The sequence below is a fragment of the Eptatretus burgeri genome, chromosome 11, assembly GCF_056783735.1.
Source record: "Eptatretus burgeri isolate ZD-2024b chromosome 11, Ebu_testis_v1, whole genome shotgun sequence".
Lineage (NCBI taxonomy): Eukaryota > Metazoa > Chordata > Myxini > Myxiniformes > Myxinidae > Eptatretus > Eptatretus burgeri.
Window position 1 is genome coordinate 3,923,751 of NC_140971.1, and position 18,104 is coordinate 3,941,854.

The 18,104-nt window shown below is 48.5% G+C and overlaps 1 protein-coding gene across 1 annotated transcript; it reads right to left on the bottom strand.

Moving 5' to 3' along the window:
- LOC147016333 (45 kDa calcium-binding protein-like) lies at positions 1-17,259 on the bottom strand. The gene is made up of 6 exons (XM_085844917.1): positions 16,961-17,259; positions 5,485-5,621; positions 5,123-5,236; positions 3,812-3,970; positions 626-777; positions 1-533 (listed from the first exon to the last, which is right to left on the bottom strand). Exons 1-6 carry the CDS (start codon positions 17,152-17,154, stop codon positions 360-362), a joined length of 930 nt encoding a protein of 309 aa, XP_085701043.1. The 5' UTR covers positions 17,155-17,259; the 3' UTR covers positions 1-359.
- Positions 17,260-18,104: the final 845 nt, after the last annotated feature.

Below are 18,104 nucleotides of genomic sequence, written 5' to 3' on the forward strand. Positions count from 1 at the left end.
TGATGTACTTGCTGTGTTTATTTAATGTTAAGCATTGTTTTTAGTCATTCAGTTAAACATTGTTACTCCACAACAATCCCTTCTATTTGGCATGCCGCGCAGGGCTCAACATTCCGCCTTGAAACAAACATGGACAAAGCTTCCTGAAAAGCACGGGGTGAGCAGCCTGAGATCACCATTCCACATCGTCACAATCAAACCGTGCTATTGTTAAACTGACAGGACCACCACTCGAACCAGCACTTTAACATCCAGACGAGTCACAACTTTGAGATGTTCGGCTTGAGGCGCCACGGTCCGTGGACCCGTCATGATGTGCAAAGTCCTGCCATGGGTCGTGCTCGTGGTTAAAAGTCTTGTCACAAATCTTCATGGCGAGTTAAAAAGTCCATAAACTTGCTGCCGGTGAAGTATTCTCCAGCGGCGAGCAGCTCAGATCGTTCCAGAAAGCCATCATGGTCACGGTCGACGACGGCGATCATGTGACGTGCTTCTTTCAGGGCCGTGTGCTCATTGAGTGGATCCAGGAATTCCTGCACAAACAGCAATATTGAGGTCCGTTCTGTGGTCCACACGTTCATATCCAGGTCAGGGGTCAATGTCTAACTCGAACCACCCAAAATACCTCCATTTCGGAAGCACTTGCGTGTCCATCTTTGTTGCTGTCGATGACTAAACGGAATTCCTGCGCACGCTCTTCCTGCTCTTTGGAGGAATAGTCCCCGGAGGTTGGTCTGGAGAACTCGTCCTCGTTCAGTTTTCCATCACCGTCTTTGTCTGCATACAGTAGAAGGACCACACCATGATATTCCACATACGATACAAGTACCACACCATGATATTCCACATGCAATAGAAATATCTGCTGCTCTTCCTCCGCTCCAATCGGTTCTTCTGACCACGTCCTTGTTAAAGTGGACATCTCTCTGGCTGTTATCAGAGAACCACCTCACCATCGTCGAGTCTGGCATTTCACTCAACCCGACTGGCAGGGTCTCCAAGCAGCCATCAAACTTACAGACTGGTCTCCTATCTCTACTTTCTCTGACATCAACTCATTCTGGGAATTCTTTCATCAAAATTTGCTCTCCCTCATGCACAGATTTATCCCATCTCGTCTGCAGTTGTCCTACCCGTCCTCCCGCCCATGGTTCACTGAAGCTTGTGGCGAGACAGTTGTCCTGAAACAACTTGTCTTTGCCTCATGGAAGGCAAATCCAACTGAAGGTAATCTCAGTTCCTTCCACAAAGCTCAAAGCAATTGTGTGTGTCTACCCTCTGGAGAGCCAGAAAACAACATCTTTCTAATCTCAAGTCTGAACTCTTAAACCTCTCTCTCTCTCTCTCTCCTCCACATCCTGGTGGCATCTAATTAAGTCTGTTTCTGGTGTATGTTCCCCCTCCATCCCCCTCCCTTACTTCAAATGGACACACAGCTGACACTGCACGCGAAAAGGCTGAATGCCTAAACTCCGTGAACTTGCTTCTAAATCTTGTGTCCAAAACTCATCGCTTTCTGTACCCACCTTTCCCAGTCGCACACAACTGTCCTTGGACTCTGTGTCATTTTCTCCTGACAAGGTGGAGAGCTTGCTGTCAGACCTCGACTCAGATTCTGCAACAGGTCCAGACGGCATCAGCCCACGTGTCCTAAAAACCTGCTCCTCTGCTCTTGCTCACCCTCTCTCTGTTCTACTCACCTTCTCACTTGCTCAAGGTCATCTGCCATCTGCTTGAAAATCTGCAAACATCACTGCCCTGCATAAAAAAGGTGTAAAAACAGATCCCTGCAAGTACAGACCAATCAGCCTTCTCCCAATCATCAGCAAGGTTATGGAATCCATCATCGCTTCAGACATTAAATCCTTCCTCTTCTCCAATGGCTTGATTTCCGATCATCAATTTGGTTTCAGACCAGGTCACTCTCCCCTGGAAATGCTGCTTTTGCTCTTCCAACAATGGATGGAGGTCCTCAATGCCGGACGTGAAATCAGAGCCATATCCCTTGGACATATCGTGTGCCTTCGATACGGTCTGGTACCCTGTCCTGCTCACCAAACTCTCTTCCCATGGTATCCAAGGCCATCTCCACTCATGGCTCGCAGACTTCCTCTCCTGTCACAGTCAACGTGTGGCCCTAAATGGAGTTCTTTCATCCCCTCTTCCTGTCCAGGCTGGAGTTCCTCAAGGTAGCGTTCTGGGCCCTGTTATTTTTCTGGTTTTCATCAATGATCTCTCGGACTCTCTGGAAAATCTTATCTATCTTTTTTGCTGATGACTCCACCCTCTGCCGCACCATCTGTCATCCCTCTGATTGACAGAAAGTAGCTTCTTCGCTCACTGCAGATCTGGATAAAATCACAAACTGGTGCAACACGTGGAACATGTCTTTCAATCCGGACAAATCTCACACTCTCACTTTGTCTCTCTAAAAGGGGCGTCTGGAACCCCCCCCCCCACCCTCCCCATCTACTTTCTCAACAACCCTCTTGAAGAAGTCCTTTCATTCAAGCTCTTGGGCCTCATTATCTGTCATGATCTTTCCTAGGAAAGCCATATCTCAAAGCTGGCCTCCAAAGCCAGTCGCTGACTGGGCATGCTCGGTCGTGCAAAGTCCTTCCTTGGCACACCTGAGCTTCTAACCACTTAAAAAGCTTTCATCCACAGCTGAATGGAGTACTGCTGCCCCCTCTGGAGTGGTGCTCCTGCTTCACACCTAGCTCGATTTTAGTTATATGTTTTGTTCCATGTTTCTGTGTTTTAGCTCTTCCACGAGCCTTGACTTGGTATACAAAAGCAACGTATCACACCATGACATTCCACATTCACTGTCTGTCTGCATACGATACAAGTACCACATACGATCCGTGACATTCCACATGTAGTTTACAAATGGCATCACAAGCGCTGCGGGAAATTATTACAGTACTAAACACCCTTGGCCCTCATGTGTCTTATTCCACGACCAATGCTTCCTTTTACCTGTTCCATTCATACATTGGCTGAATGGTACACAATCCGTGCAATGTTTTCGTGAACTGTGTGATCACCACGACGCTCGAAGCACCGACTTACGTTTGATTTCACATTGTTGCAATATAATTTGGGAACACGAGATGGACGTAGAAAATCCAGGTACATGTATGTGTTACCGAGATACTAGATCCTGGGAAAAGGTGGGGTCCATTCCGCGCACCCCGGGAGCAGGTGGGGTTCCTTCCGCGTACCCCGAGAGCAGGTGCGTTCCCTTCCGTGCACCCCAGGAGTGGGTGGGGTCCCTTCTCCGCACTACGGGAGTGGGTGAGGTCCCTTCCGTGCACCCCAAGAGTGGGTGAGGTCCGTTCCACGCACTGCAGGAGTGGGTGAGGTCCCTTCCACACACTGCAGGAGTGGGTGAGGTCCCTTCCACGCACCCCGGGAGCGGGTGGGGTCCCTTCCACGCACCCCAGGAGCGGGTGAGATCCCTTCCACGCACCCCGGCAGCGGGTGGGGTCCCTTCCACGCACCCCGGGAGCGGGTGGGGTCCCTACCGCGCACCCCAGGAGCGGGTGAGGTTCCTTTCACGCACCCTGTGAACCAGTGGGATCCCTTCGGCTGACCTCAGGAACGAGTGGGATCCTGTTCATAGTTTAACATCAAAAAAATTAATCTCAGGTTAAAAACTAAAAACTGATGTGTACCTGTAAACCTGTGGTGCCACCCATTTAAAATCCTGGATGTGCCTCTGCGTATTGCTCAAATTAACACACCTACCTGCACTCACTTTTGCTGACCGTGCACACACATCGCTGCACACATTCATTCATCGTACCGAGGTTTTGGAGGATGCTTCTGGCGAGGTGCAGTAAGGTGGTGCGGCTGTGCTCCGGATGCAGGAAAGTGGAAAATTCTTCCTCGCTCAATCTCCCATCAGTCGGATTCTCATCGGCATCCCGCCACGACTCCCACATCTCGCTTAGCACTTTATGCACTGCACACATCCAGTGTTCCACAGGACACCACTTCACGCACAACTCCATCCCCAACCAGTACACCAAGCAGCATTGCATTGTTAACCACACTCACAGCTGACTCTGGGAATGTGTTCGTGAATTAGACACTGCAATGAACAGTTTTCACAATGACAGCTTAAAATGGCAATTCAAATTAATTAAAAATAATAATTGGAGTAGCTCAAGAAAAGAAGAGGAGCAGGAAGAGTTCACAATGTCTGCTTTGGCCCTTTTGTGACGTGGTTAGTCATTTGGCCCTTTTGTGATGTGGCTATTCATTTGGCCCTTTTGTGACGTGGTTAGTCATTTGGCCCTTTTGTGACGTGGTTAGTCCAACAAATACAAATAAACAAGGTTATGGTGGCGAAACAAAAGTTTTCTCACAGTGGCTTCATGTTGAATACATCGAGTGAGATGATGAATCTTGATAAATAGATTAAACTTCCGCATACATCCGTCAGAGACATTTGATGGGATTGGAATGACATTTGATTGAATGGAAGTACCAAAGAAGAGGAACAACAACAACAACAACAACAACAACAACAACAACAACAACAGCAGCAGCAGAAAACAATCCCATGACAGTAAGGCTTGAAGCCCCACCAACCGGAATGTCATGCAGTCATCCAGCATGGTGAACGCTTTGAGAAAAATCTACTTTCAACTGGGCCAAGTGGAATAAGTTATAAGTAATCGTTAGATGTCCTTTGTTCGTTCGTTTGTAGGCAATGCCACTGATGCAGTGCCCCCTGTAGGTTAGAGCAGGAATTTTAAATTTGGTCCTGATGGGTATGCTCCACAATTGGGGACATCATGATTGGTATATAGAATTTGTTACACTTCATCTCTGGGTACATCCCGATAGTTATGCTGTTTATACACGTGACAGATCATAATCAGGGACAAAGTTAAAAAAAAAAGTCATTGATGTCCTTTTATGGCTTTTGTGCTGAAATACAAGCTGCACATTCAGGAGTGTAGCACTGATGGCAGATTACACTACACTTGCACACCCCTCCCCCTCCCAGTGTGTGTGTGTGTGTGTGTGTGTGTGTGTGTGTGTGTGTGTGTGTGTGTGTGTGTGTGTGTGTGTGTGTGTGTGTCATAATGAGTGTACTGGAGTTTACCATTTGCATCCTGGATGAGAGAGAGGTTCTGATGGAGTATATTAAGTATTTCATCCTCCTGTAGTCCTTGTCCTTCCAGATACCTGGAACCAAACTCGGTCCAGGTCACAAAACCTGCGTACGTTTGTGTTAAAGAAAGGCATTATATCATGACAATGTCTCAAAGATCTGTAGTATTCCAGAGTAAATATTTGCTGCGATAGACATGCCTGTTACACGAGCATTGTGACACACGTGGTCATAGTTAGCTGCGGCCTGTGGGTAAGTACAAATTAGGACAAGTTGAAGACTACACAAGTGACAGCTCTTGAGTAACTGTTTGAGAGGTGTACAAAAGACCTCATTTTGAAGTGGAACCATACCATCCCTGTCTGGATCGACCGTCGAAAACTGAACGTGAACTTTGGCATCAGACTCGTCCATGTGCTCCTGGGTCTTTGTTAAGATCCATGACTGGAGCTCACGTTCACTCAACCTCTTGTCCTTGTTCCGGTCTGCCCTGACATTGACAATCGTGGCAAGGTGGCAAAAAAGCAATCAACAAACTTTCATCACAAGCTAATTGAGGCGCAGGAAAGGCCATTTGGCCCATCGTGCCCATACCATATCCACATTCCAGTACAACCATTATTAATTACACAATGGAATTGTTTTTTTTCCAAAGATACCGTGTGATCTTGAATGTGCACACGCTGAATACAAGTTGTGCTAAACAGGGATCGGTGATTGTATACCTGTGCCGTGATTGTTATGTGTGTGACAGTGTCGTCAAAAGACGAATATGCTGTGTTTGTTAACTCCTCACCCAACAACCACAGTCACCCCCATGCCCCCTCCCCTCCCCCAAAATAAAACAAAGAAAAAATAAAATTACATTATTTTACAGTAACAGTTTCTTAAAATGAACACATTTAATGAAAATGGATAAATATTTACAAAGGACAATAGTTCAAAAGGTAATGATCATAACATGAAGTAAATCAATCCTAAAATCGAGGCACCTCTTCACACGGACTCAAATACACACAACGGGGAAACAGAAATAAAAAGAAAACCCCAACCCTTTCAACTAGTCTTGTACTTAGCTTGGCCCAGAGCTGGTCTTTGTGGAACTTGGAATCGAGGGCACTTCTATTCGCACGTGCAGACGCATGCAACTAAATGGCGCTTCTCTCGTAGCGGGACAAAACGCACGCCAGGCAAATAAAATATCGTCCTCCCACCAGTGACAATTCATTCTCTCATTCTCCTAATCCCAACTCTCTCTCTTCCTCATATGTAGTGACTTCAATTGTCATCATGCTAAGTGGTTGGGTGATGGTACCTCTCACCAGTCATGGCACTTCTGTGACTCTATGGGACTGACTCAATCTGTGAACTTTCCAACAATTATTTCTTCCAAAGGCAAAGCCTCCCTTCTGGATTTGGCAATGACCAACTTCCCCTCCACTGTCTCCTGCTCGTCCTATGCTCCAATTGGTTCATCTGATCATGTGCTTGTGGAGGTCAACATCTCTCTGGCCACCCCTTCTTGGTATACACCCCTTCCATCCCTTCCTTCTCTTCAAATGGCACCACAGCTGACCCTTCTCATGAGGAGGCCGAATGCCTCTATTCTGTGTTTGTTTCAAAATATTGTGTTTTCCCCCCCCCAATATATCTATATCTATATATCTATCTATCTATCTATCTATCTATCTATCTATCTATCTATCTATCTATCTCTATCTCTATCTCTATCTCTATCTCTATCTCTATCTCTATCTCTATCTCTATCTCTATCTCTATCTCTATCTCTCTCTCTCTCTATACCCCACTCCCCTTCCCAATTGTACCCAACTGCTCCTGAATTCTTTATTTTGTATCTGAGAAGGTAGAAACGTTTCTGGCAACCTTCGACTTTGACTCTGCAACTGGACCAGATGGCATCTGCTCATGTGTCCTAAACACCTGTTCTGCTGCTCTTGCACTTCCTCTCTGCCATTTTCACCCTGTCATTGACCCAAGGTCATCTTCCATCTTGTTGGAAATCAGCCAACATCACAGCATTACATAAAAAGGTGCAAAAACGAATCACCATAACTACAGACCTGTCAACGTACTTCCAATCATCAGCAAGGTCATGGAATCCATCATCCCAGTTGACATAAAATCATTACTTTTCTCCAACAACCTCATCTCAGATCATCAACTTGGATTCAGACCTGGTCACTCTACCTTAGACAAGCTGCTTCTACTCTCCAAACAATGTATGGAGGCCCTCAATGTCAGACATGACATCCGGGCCGTCGATCTGGGCATATCTCAAGCTTTCAATACAGTCTGGCATCCTGGTTTACCCTCCAAACTCTCTGCCTATGGCATCCAAGGCCAACTCCACTTCCTCCACTCTCGTAACCAACATGTGGCTCTCAGTGGAACACTTTCTTCTCCTCTCCCTGTCTAGGCTGGAGTGCCCCAAAGCAGTGTTTTGGGCCCATTCCAATTTAGTGTCTTCATCATTGCTCTCTGACTCTCTGGAAAATCCTTTTATCGATTTGCTGATGACGACACGCTGTGCTGTGACATCCCTCATCCTTCAGACAAGCAAGCAACAGCCTCGTCCCTCTCTTCATTTCTTAACAACCCTCTCGAAGAGGTTCAGTCACTCAAACTTTTGGGTCTCACTCTCAGCCATGATTTTTCATGGGCAAATCTCATTTCAAAGTTTGCCTTTAAAGCCAGCTGCTGACTGGACATCATACAAAGTGCTTCCTTGGCACACCTGAACTATCCACCTACAAGGCTTTCATCTACAGCTTGATGGAAAACTGCTCTCCGCTCTCGACTGGGTCCTATCCCTCATATCTTGCCCAGCTCAACACCATGGAAACCAAGAATTTCAAAATCATTGGAATCTCTCTTGATGAAGCTGAGTCGATGGACATATCACTTCACCATTGCCGGTATACTCTCTCTCTGTCTCTGTCTCTGTCTCTGTCTCTGTCTCTGTCTCTGTCTCTGTCTCTGTCTCTGTCTCTGTCTTCTTACACCTCATTTCTGGTCATGCACCCTCTGTTGTCTCCAAGCTTCTCCCCCCCCCCCCCACATATCTGTAGGCCACACACGGTCCACTTGCAACCCCCTCCCAGTGAAACTGCCTAAATCCAGAACCACTGCTCACCTCCACTCATGTATTCCTCCTCTTTTCCCACCTGTGGAACCACCTTCTACACTCTCCAATTTCATTCTTCCCTCCAGTTTTTCAAGACGGCTGTTGACCACCATCTCAACTCATCCCCCATCCAAAACCATGATCTTTTGTACACCCATTAAACCACCCCTCCCGAGATTTTGCTTATGTATCCATCTTGTCCACCCCTTCTCCCTTACTCCTCATTACTTGCATTCCTTGTTTGTCTGTCTCAGTCTACCTTCTCCCTCCGCCTTGTTGTTTGTGTTTCCCCGTTCTCCTGCAGGCCCCTCTGTTATGTTGTGTCCTGATCTGTTACGTGTCCTTGCTCTTCCACGAGCATAGACTATGTATAACAAATAATAATAATTTCAATGATCGTTAAAAAAAAAAATCCAAAAGTTTAGTGCTATTGAAGTGGACCAGAAGCAGTCCGGAACACCACCCTTATCCACCACCCCATCCATCCATCCATTGTGACCATACTCTGTGCAGAGCATTGGTGCTGCCAAAGCAGTCTCCTGAGCTATTAGGCACAATCCTGGATGGGGTCGCCACTCCGACACAGGATACCAGCAAGCTGGCACTCATTTTTGCTGATATCAGAAGGATGACGGGCTGAGTCAACCCCACCTGGCATTAATTCAACAGCCAAGTGGGATTTGAATTCAGGACCCTAGGATCCCAAATACACCACCCCCATTTCTTGGAATTGTGTACCACAGTGTTCAAGTACATAATTAAATTGAAATAAAATAAAGACTGTATAAGTCGTATAAATAAATCAATTCCGGTTTTTACCGCCATTTTCCCCAGTGTCTATTGCATCATTTTTTTATATCGAAGACATTACATTAATTATTCGTGCCTGTCGCATGTGTCCATTATGACGTCCTTATAAATAGATAAGTTTCCTGCTTGGAATTGTTTTCAATTTTGTTTGTCTGCCAGACAGGCAGACAGAGTAAAAAGAATCTCACTCGTCTCTGCACATGCGCAGTCGGGACAAATTCAGAGCCCAAGTACAACGGTAAAATGGCAAACTTGTCTTCATATTCATGTTCCAATTTGTGTTCAAAATATAAAAATTTGATTTAAATAAGCTGATCCTTTATCATGAACTGATAAAACAGACAGAGGGATGAAAAGGAACCAATTGCTTAACTCAGTTTCCGCTTCACGTGCCTGGGGTAATTCACGTGCCTGGGGTAATTCACGTGCCTGGGGTAATAACTATCCTTCCCCTGAACTTGTGTCGATTTGTGTGGGTCTCCGCATTGTTTATAACAGCATGGTGTTTATGACGATCATGTTCAAAGTTAAGAGGCTCCACAGCCAATTGTTGTCAATACATCACACCGAGCACCATCAGCTCTTCTGTTCTACTTTCTTTTCTGAAAGTAGCAGCACTGACAGGGTGCATGCAGAGAGGCCGGCAGGGCGCACTTCGTCGGCTGGGCACAGTTCACCGGCTGAGCATGGTTTTCCGGCTCGGCGGGCGTAAGGACGCTGGCTAGGCATGCGGCATGGCGCACTTCGTCGGCTGGGTACAGTTCACCGGCTGAGCATGGTTTTCCGGCTCGGCGGGCGTGAGGACACTGGCTAGGCATGCGGCATGGCGCCGGCCGGGCATGGTTCACCGGCTGGGCCATTATGTATTAGGGTTCTGTTATCCCATAGGATCTTATCATTGTCAGTAAAAGTTGGTGCGGAACAGCATGGAAAGCTTTTTTTTATTAATCCAAAATAAAGTACATCAACATGTGTCACACTAATCAAAAAAAGCACCACTGGACCTGTAACTTATTTTGGCCCAGGTCTAACGTAACCCAAATTTGGTAGCATGCTGACTGATGGGTCTGGAGAGGAATGTTTTTGAAGGAATTTATGTGATTTTCTCAAACGTTTACTAAGTCCGCCATTTTGACACACTTCCGGTCATGTGATCGGCATGACCTCTGCAAGTTAACATCCCTGCCTTGGCCTAATGTTGAAACCCAAATTTGGTCACATTCCGACTGATGGGTCTGGAGAAGAAGATATTTTTGAAGGAATTTGCGGGACCACCATTTTGACACATTCCCGGTCATGTGATCAGCATGGCCTCCACAATTTAACATCAGGACCCTGTCCTAATGCAGCAACCCAAATTTGGTAATATTCTGAATGGTGGGTCTAGAGAAGAAGATTTTTGAAGAAATTTATGCGATTTTCCCCAAAATTGACTAAGTCGGCCATTTTGACACACTTCCGGTCACCTGATCAGAATGACCAGCAATTTAACATCCCTCCCGAAGGTTGTAACCCTAATTTGGTAGCATTCTGACTGGTGCCTGTGGAGAAGAAGATTTTGTAAGGAATTTAGTAAGTCAGCCATTTTGACCTACTTAAAGTCACGTGACCGGAACAAGCTTTGGAATTCTTGTTACCGGTCACGAGAGGAACGTTGCTGCGAAATTTCAACCGGATCGGCCAAGCGGTTTGGCTGGAGAAGTCAAAATAAGAGGACGGACAGACGGACAGACGGAGCGCGATGACAAAACCTCATGTGGAATATTCCAGATGAGCTATTAATATTTGTCCATTCCTCCATGTCCCATCAAACCTGAGTAACACTTGATCGATGAGGAGTGAAACCATGTACTTCCAGGAACGATCCATTACTTTTAACTGATCAACAAGGGCATCTCAAATGATAGATTTCATCACTTTAACTACTGTGGGAATGAAGCTAATAGGGCGGTAGTTTCCTTCATTTGCGCTACCACCCTTATTTTAGAACCGGGGGGATCTTCTTCATCCTCATCATCTACTTCTTCTTCATCTTCCTTCTCTTCTTCTCACAGAATGTTTGAGGTTCATGACTATTTTCCTCATCTTCTTCTCCCTCTTCTTCCTCTTCCTCTCAGAATGTTTGAGGTTCGTGACTATTTTCCTCGTCTTCTTCTCCCTCTTCTTCCTCTTCCTCTCAGAATGTTTGAGGTTCGTGACTATTTTCCTTTTCTTCTTCTGCTTCTTCTCCTTCCTCTTCCTCTCAGCATGTTTGAGGTTCATGACTATCTTCCTTTTCTTCTTCTTCTTCCTCTTCCTCTCAGAATGTTTGAGGTTCATGACTATCTTCCTTTTCTTCTCAGAATGTTTGAGGTTCATGACTATTTTCCTCTTCTTTCTCTGCTTCTTCTTCTTCTTCTTCTTCTTCCTCTTCCTCTTCCTCTCAGAATGTTTGAGGTTCATGACTCTCTTCCTTTTCTTCTTCCTCTTCCTCTCAGAATGTTTGAGGTTCATGACTCTCTTCCTTCTCTTCTTCTCCTTCCTCTTCCTCTCAGAATGTTTGAGGTTCGTGACTATTTTCCTTTTCTTCTTCCTCTTCCTCTCAGAATGTTTGAGGTTCATGACTCTCTTCCTTCTCTTCTTCTTCTCCCTCTTCCTCTCAGAATGTTTGAGGTTCATGACTCTCTTCCTTTTCTTCTTCCTCTTCCTCTCAGAATGTTTGAGGTTCATGACTCTCTTCCTTCTCTTCTTCTTCTCCCTCTTCCTCTCAGAATGTTTGAGGTTCGTGACTATTTTCCTTTTCTTCTTCTGCTTCTTCTCCTTCCTCTTCCTCTCAGCATGTTTGAGGTTCATGACTATCTTCCTTTTCTTCTTCTTCTTCCTCTTCCTCTCAGAATGTTTGAGGTTCATGACTATCTTCCTTTTCTTCTCAGAATGTTTGAGGTTCATGACTATTTTCCTCTTCTTTCTCTGCTGCTTCTTCTTCTTCTTCTTCTTCTTCTTCTTCTTCTTCTTCTTCTTCTTCTTCCTCCTCTCAGAATGTTTGAGGTTCATGACTCTCTTCCTTCTCTTCTTCTTCTTCTTCTTCCTCTTCATCTCAATGTTTGAGGTTCATGACCATATCTATAATGTACATCCATGGTAATTAAACATGATTTATCTTTTTTTTTATTGTTTCAATGAACATGTCGTCGTGGTACATTATGTTGGTGACTGGTTCTGATCGATAAGGGTCCACAGGGAAAGAAAGGGACCAAGTGCCGGGTGGTCGATATCGTCTCCTGTAAAAAGCGCCGATATCCTCGATTTGTTGCGTCACCATTGTGCTGTGTCACGTGATTGGGTTTTCGTATATCATGCCTCGCCCGCTAGGGGTGGCAGAACTGTGCTTCCGGCTGCGCAATAAAGCAGAGTAGATGGTGGCCCGCGTGCTTCTTGCGTCCCACCGCACCTAGTACACACTAGTTGGCGACGAGGATGGGATCATACGGACTTATGCCCGTTTTCGACGGGGACGACTTCGAATCGTTTTCAGAGCAATTGGATTGCTATTTCCACGCGAACGATGTGGTCGACGAGGGCAAGCAGAAGTCAATCTTGCTCGCTTCGCTTTCGCCGGAGCATTATCGGCTGCTGGGTGATTTAGTGGCACCGGACAGGCCCCGGGATGACAGGCTGGCGTTTCGGGACATCGTGGAGAAAATGAAAGCACACATGGCGGTTGAGCAGACTCGCGGGGATGTTCGAGCCATCACCGGCCACGCGGGGTCGCGAGTACCCCGGGACGCGCGCACGGCCTTCGATGCGGGTCGGACGTCGCCGCGCGGCCACGCGTGCAGCAGGGTGACACCGCGGACATGCTTGGGATGTGGAGGTCGGCACCTGCGCCGTGCATGCCCGTATAAAGGCAACGTGTGTTTGAAATGTCACAAGGTGGGTCATTTGGCGCGTGTGTGCCGTGGGGCTTCGGCCACCGTTGAAGTCGTGGACGGCGATGTGCGACGCGACTCGGGGCGGAACCAGCGGCCAGTGTTGAGCCTGGGTTCAGTTGGCCCGGTGAGGGCGCGCCCGATGACGGTGGAAGTCGAAGTGAACAAAACGCCGATCACGTTTCAGGTTGATACGGGAGCAGCGGTGTCGCTCATTGACGAACAGACCGCGCGTAGACTCAACGGCTTGAAGCTTATCAGGTCGAACCTCGCGCTGTTCACGTACACCCGCGAGAAGATAACGCCAGTCGGGATGGCAGACGTGTCTGTGCGGTACCAAGGCCAGGTCGCCACGCTTCGGGTGTACGTCGTACGGGGGAGGGGGCCGTCTCTCCTCGGCCGAGATTGGATGACCCGCATCAGGCTAGACTGGGCCGCAGTTAACCTTGTGCAACCCATGCCGAGCCAGTGGGAGGATCAGTTGGAGGAGATTCTTCAAAGACATCAAGGGTTGTTTAGAGGCGACCTTGGGAAACTCAAGGGCATGGAGGCGAAACTCTTCTTGAAGGAGGGGGTAGTTCCTCGGTTTTGTAAACCGCGTCCGGTGCCGTATGCCCTGCGGGACAAGGTCAAGGGTGAACTGGATAGGCTGGAGGCCTGTGGAGTGATCGAACGGGTGTCGTGCTCGGACTGGGCCACCCCGGTTGTCACGGTGCTAAAACGGAATGGAGACGTCCGATTGTGCGGGGACTTCAAATCCACAGTTAACCCGGGGCTCAGCGTGGAGCAATATCCACTGCCGTCAATCGATGAAATATATGCGCGATTGGCGGGGAGTCGATACTTCACGAAGCTAGACCTGCGTGATGCATATTTTCACCTGCCGATGGATCCCGGGAGTAGCGAGCTTTTAACAATCAACACGTGTCAAGGACTCTATCGATATACCCGACTCTGTTTTGGGATTGCTTCGGCTCCAGCTTTGTGGCAGAAAGCCATGGATCAGGTTTGCATTGACCTGCCCGCTCAGACCTACCTGGACGATGTGCTCATTGCGGGGAAAACGGCGGACGAGCATCTGGCAAACATTGCCCGAGTGCTAACAAAGCTAGAAGCGTGCGGCCTGCGCTTAAACAGGGACAAGTGCGCGTTCTTCAAGCAGCGCTTAGAATACCTCGGGCACGTCATCACGCCGGAGGGGCTGTTGAAAGGTCCTCGGAAGGTGGAGGCGATTCAGCGCATGCCACCACCTCGCGACAAGGCGCAGCTACGCGCGTTCATTGGCATGGCCCAGTATTACCAAAGGTTCGTGCGCGGGCTCAGCTCACAACTTGCGCCGTTGACGCGGTTGCTCAAGAAGGACGAGCGCTGGGTTTGGGGGCCTGCACACCAGGCGTCGTTCGACCGCGTCAAGCGGCTGCTCACAGAGGATACGGTCCTCGTGCACTACGAGCCTGCACGTCCGCTCCTATTAGCATGCGACAGCTCTGCATCATGCGACCTGGAGGGTCGGTGAGTGGGGCTATGTCGCGTCCGACGCGGCTGCGCAGCTTCGAGGTGGGGCAGCGGGTGATGGTACGCGATTATTTCCACGGTTCCAAATGGGTGCCGGCGGTGGTCTCTGGGGTGCTGGGGCCGGCGAATTGCATGGTGCGGACTGATGGTGGGGGTGTGTGGAAGCGGCACGTGGACCAGATGCATGATCGCTGTTCAGCGTCACCCCCCCCACACCTCCCCGAGCCGAACGTTGCGGGGCCCCCACCGGTAGTCTCGCCGGCACCTGACGTTGTATCGCCGGGACTGGCTGGGCCAGCGCCGAGGGGGTCTTCGCCTGATGCCGTCCTACCCGGGGACGTCGAGCAGGCTGGGCAGTCGGGGGTAGCTGGTGTTGCGGAAAGTGCGAGTCCGGCGAGGATGTCACCTCGACCGAGCCGGGAGGCGTATGAGCCTGGGCTGTCTGGTGGCGCTGCCCGTCCGAGGCGGGTCAGAATGCGGCCACGGTACTTGGAGGATTATGAGTGTTGATGGGTTTCTGATGGTCATGTTGTGATTATCCGTTCGTTATGTGACGGGTCATTTTACGAGGGGAGGAGTGTGCTGTGTCACGTGATTGGGTTTTCGTATATCATGCCTCGCCCGCTAGGGGTGGCAGAACTGTGCTTCCGGCTGCGCAATAAAGCAGAGTAGATGGTGGCCCGCGTGCTTCTTGCGTCCCACCGCACCTAGTACACACTAACCATGTTGTAAATACATGGACTTGTTCATCTTGTGCGGTGTATTAATCCTGTTTGCCTTCCTCACTGTCCTCCACGTGACGTCATTCAACCACATATCCCGGCGTCCTATCACCATGGTTACCACAGACTAATTTCGCAGCCCTGCTCTGGACTTGCCCTGTTTGCGATGACCTCACGACCTCTGCCACTTCTCTTTGAACTCTGAAGTGTGCGCGCCATTCGGACCGGAGAGTTATTTTCGTGACGTTGACGAAACCACGTTTTACACCAAGTTGTAAATTATATTTTTATTCTCCTCACGATTGAAGAAATTGCGAAACTTTTTAATTTACTCATGATTGCGATCATTTAAATTTAACAACCATACTGGCGCGAGTGAAGGGTTCGTTGTTCGCCCCGCCTTATCCGTGCCACGTCTCCGACTCAATCGCTGACGTCACTATGTAAGATTATACACCGCCCCAAACGATCGCCGTTGTATAAACTCATGAAAGTGAAGTAAAATAGTTGGAATAAGAAAAATTTAAGAAAGTAACAAAACGATATTCTTCTTGAACGGCTGCAATTATTCCGACGTTCTTATGGAGTTTGTCGGGGTGGGGTGGGTTGAAAAATCTTTCATGAAGGCGAGGCCTCACGCTCGACCAAGTCGTTCGGACAGGAATTAATAAAATGTTCAGGGTACCGCCGATAGCTCGCTGAGTCTTTGCGAAGGACACCATGGGGATATCTTTAACGTCCATCAACGCATGCTGGCAGATGGGACACCCGGCTTAACGTCCATCCTAGGAACGGCACACACATTGATGAATCACCAAGACGACAGTTTATAGCTGGGTCAGGATTCGAACCCAGGCTCGACAGCTTTCGAGACAAGTGTGGAGTGTGTCCACATGACAACGAGCACGTGCGAACATCAAATCACACGCACCTGGAGGGGGGACTGTTCACACGCACCTGGAGGGGGGACTGTTCACACGCACCTGGAGGGGGGGGGATTGTTCACACGCACGTGGAGGGGGGATTGTTCACACGCACGTGGAGGGGGGATTGTTCACACGCACCTGGAGGGGGGATTGTTCACACGCACCTGGAGGGGGATTGTTCACACGCACCTGGAGGGGGAACTGATCACACGCACCTGGAGGGGGAACTGTTCACACGCACCTGGAGGGGGGAACTGATCACACGCACCTGGAGGGGGAACTGATCACACGCACCTGGAGGGGGAACTGATAACACGCACCTGGAGGGGGGAGGACTGTTCACACGCACCTGGAGGGGGAACTGATCACACGCACCTGGAGGAGGGGAACTGATCACACGCACCTGGAGGAGGGGGGGGGACTGTTCACACGTCGTGAACGCAAATTTGATTGGTCGACATAGTGTAAAAATATCGTGATATGTTATACAACTGCCAAGTACTGCTAAACTGTAAATTTATGTTCCGATTCACGTTCTAGTGTTCAAAATATAACATTCCATTGAGATCAACTATAGTTCCTGTGTCATAGACAGAGAGATGTAGACCCACCAACAATTGCTTAAACCCCACTTTACGCTTCACATACGGGGTGATTACACATAAGACAGCCGGCTTCGTCATTCCAAAGGACCGTACACATGTTGATACGAAGCACCAATCCGACAGTTTTATAGCTGGGTCGGGATTCGAACCAGACATACCTCGAGGCGATCCTAGACAGACAGACAGACAAGAACCCACATGTCGAAGAGAAGTCCAAGCTTGTTGTCGTCCCCTTCTCTGTCACCTCCAAACAAAGTCTCCTGCACGTAGTTCCCGTTCAGGGATCCGTCCTTTTCCAACGGAACACCGGATAGGTGTCCATCACCAGGAGCTGCGAACACTTTGCAGAGCGGACTGAGGAGCAGTAGTAACAGGACGCCGCACATCGACATATCTCACCGCACTCAGACTTGGAAATCGTCCTTCTGTCGAATAAACTCAAAACGTGGATCTCTCTCAACCCCTCCTTTGGACCAACGCCTCAACCCCCCCCCCCCCCACTCCTCACATCTGGATGTGGTTAAACGGTGCCGTCACTGCGGCCAACGTTTCTTCGCACTACGTCGCATCCAGTCACCGCACATGGTCATGTGGTTTCAGGAACCGACGGCATGTGGTATTCAATGACGATCACGAACACACCGGCCGTGGTGCGTAACTGGTAGTGAGCATCAACACCCAGCACACACATACGAAATGGAATGCATGGTGAGCCAAGTGTCAGGCATGCTTGCAAGTTATCAATTTTAACATAGAAGGTGTTCCAAAAAGACCCGGACAACTTTGGTGGTTAATATATTTAGAACCACAAAGGACACAACAATATACCCTTTAGTGATACAGAAACTCAAAAAGTTTTTTGCACACCATCGATACACCTCAATGTGAGCTCCATTCGTCATGCACAGGACATCAAGGTGGTACACGAGTTCTTGCCATGTTCAGCCGACCAACCGCCTGCCCCCTCCTCTCCTATGACCACCAGACACCCCCCCCCCGTGATTTTTGTTTCTCAAAGGTGATAAACCTACAGGGTCTTCATTGTAAGATCACAGCTGCGTGTGCACTGATGAACACAAACAAGCCGAGCCGAACATGGCAAGAACTCATGTACCACCTTGAAGTCCTGCGCACGACAAATGGCGCTCACATTAAAGTGTATCGATGGTGTGCAAAAAATTGGTTTCTGTATTGTATAACCCAAAAGGTGTTGTTACATCTTTTGTGGCTCTAAATGTCCATCCATCCATCCATCAATTGGCTCTGTACAGAGAGGGCGTCAGTGCTGCCAAAGCAGTCTCCTGGGCACAACCCCAGACGGGTCGCCACTCCGACGCAGGAT

What these genes read in the sequence shown, in the direction of transcription:
- LOC147016333 (XM_085844917.1), bottom strand. Translation starts at nt 17,154, where the DNA reads ATGTCGATGTGCGGCGTCCTGTTACTACTGCTCCTCAGTCCGCTCTGC. An exon ending in CTTGGACTTCTCTTCGACAT is followed by an intron (nt 5,622 to 16,960) that starts GTGGGTTCTTGT and finishes TGTCAATGTCAG; the next exon opens with GGCAGACCGGAACAAGGACA. An exon ending in CAAGTGCTTCCGAAATGGAG is followed by an intron (nt 534 to 625) that starts GTATTTTGGGTG and finishes CTGTTTGTGCAG; the next exon opens with GAATTCCTGGATCCACTCAA.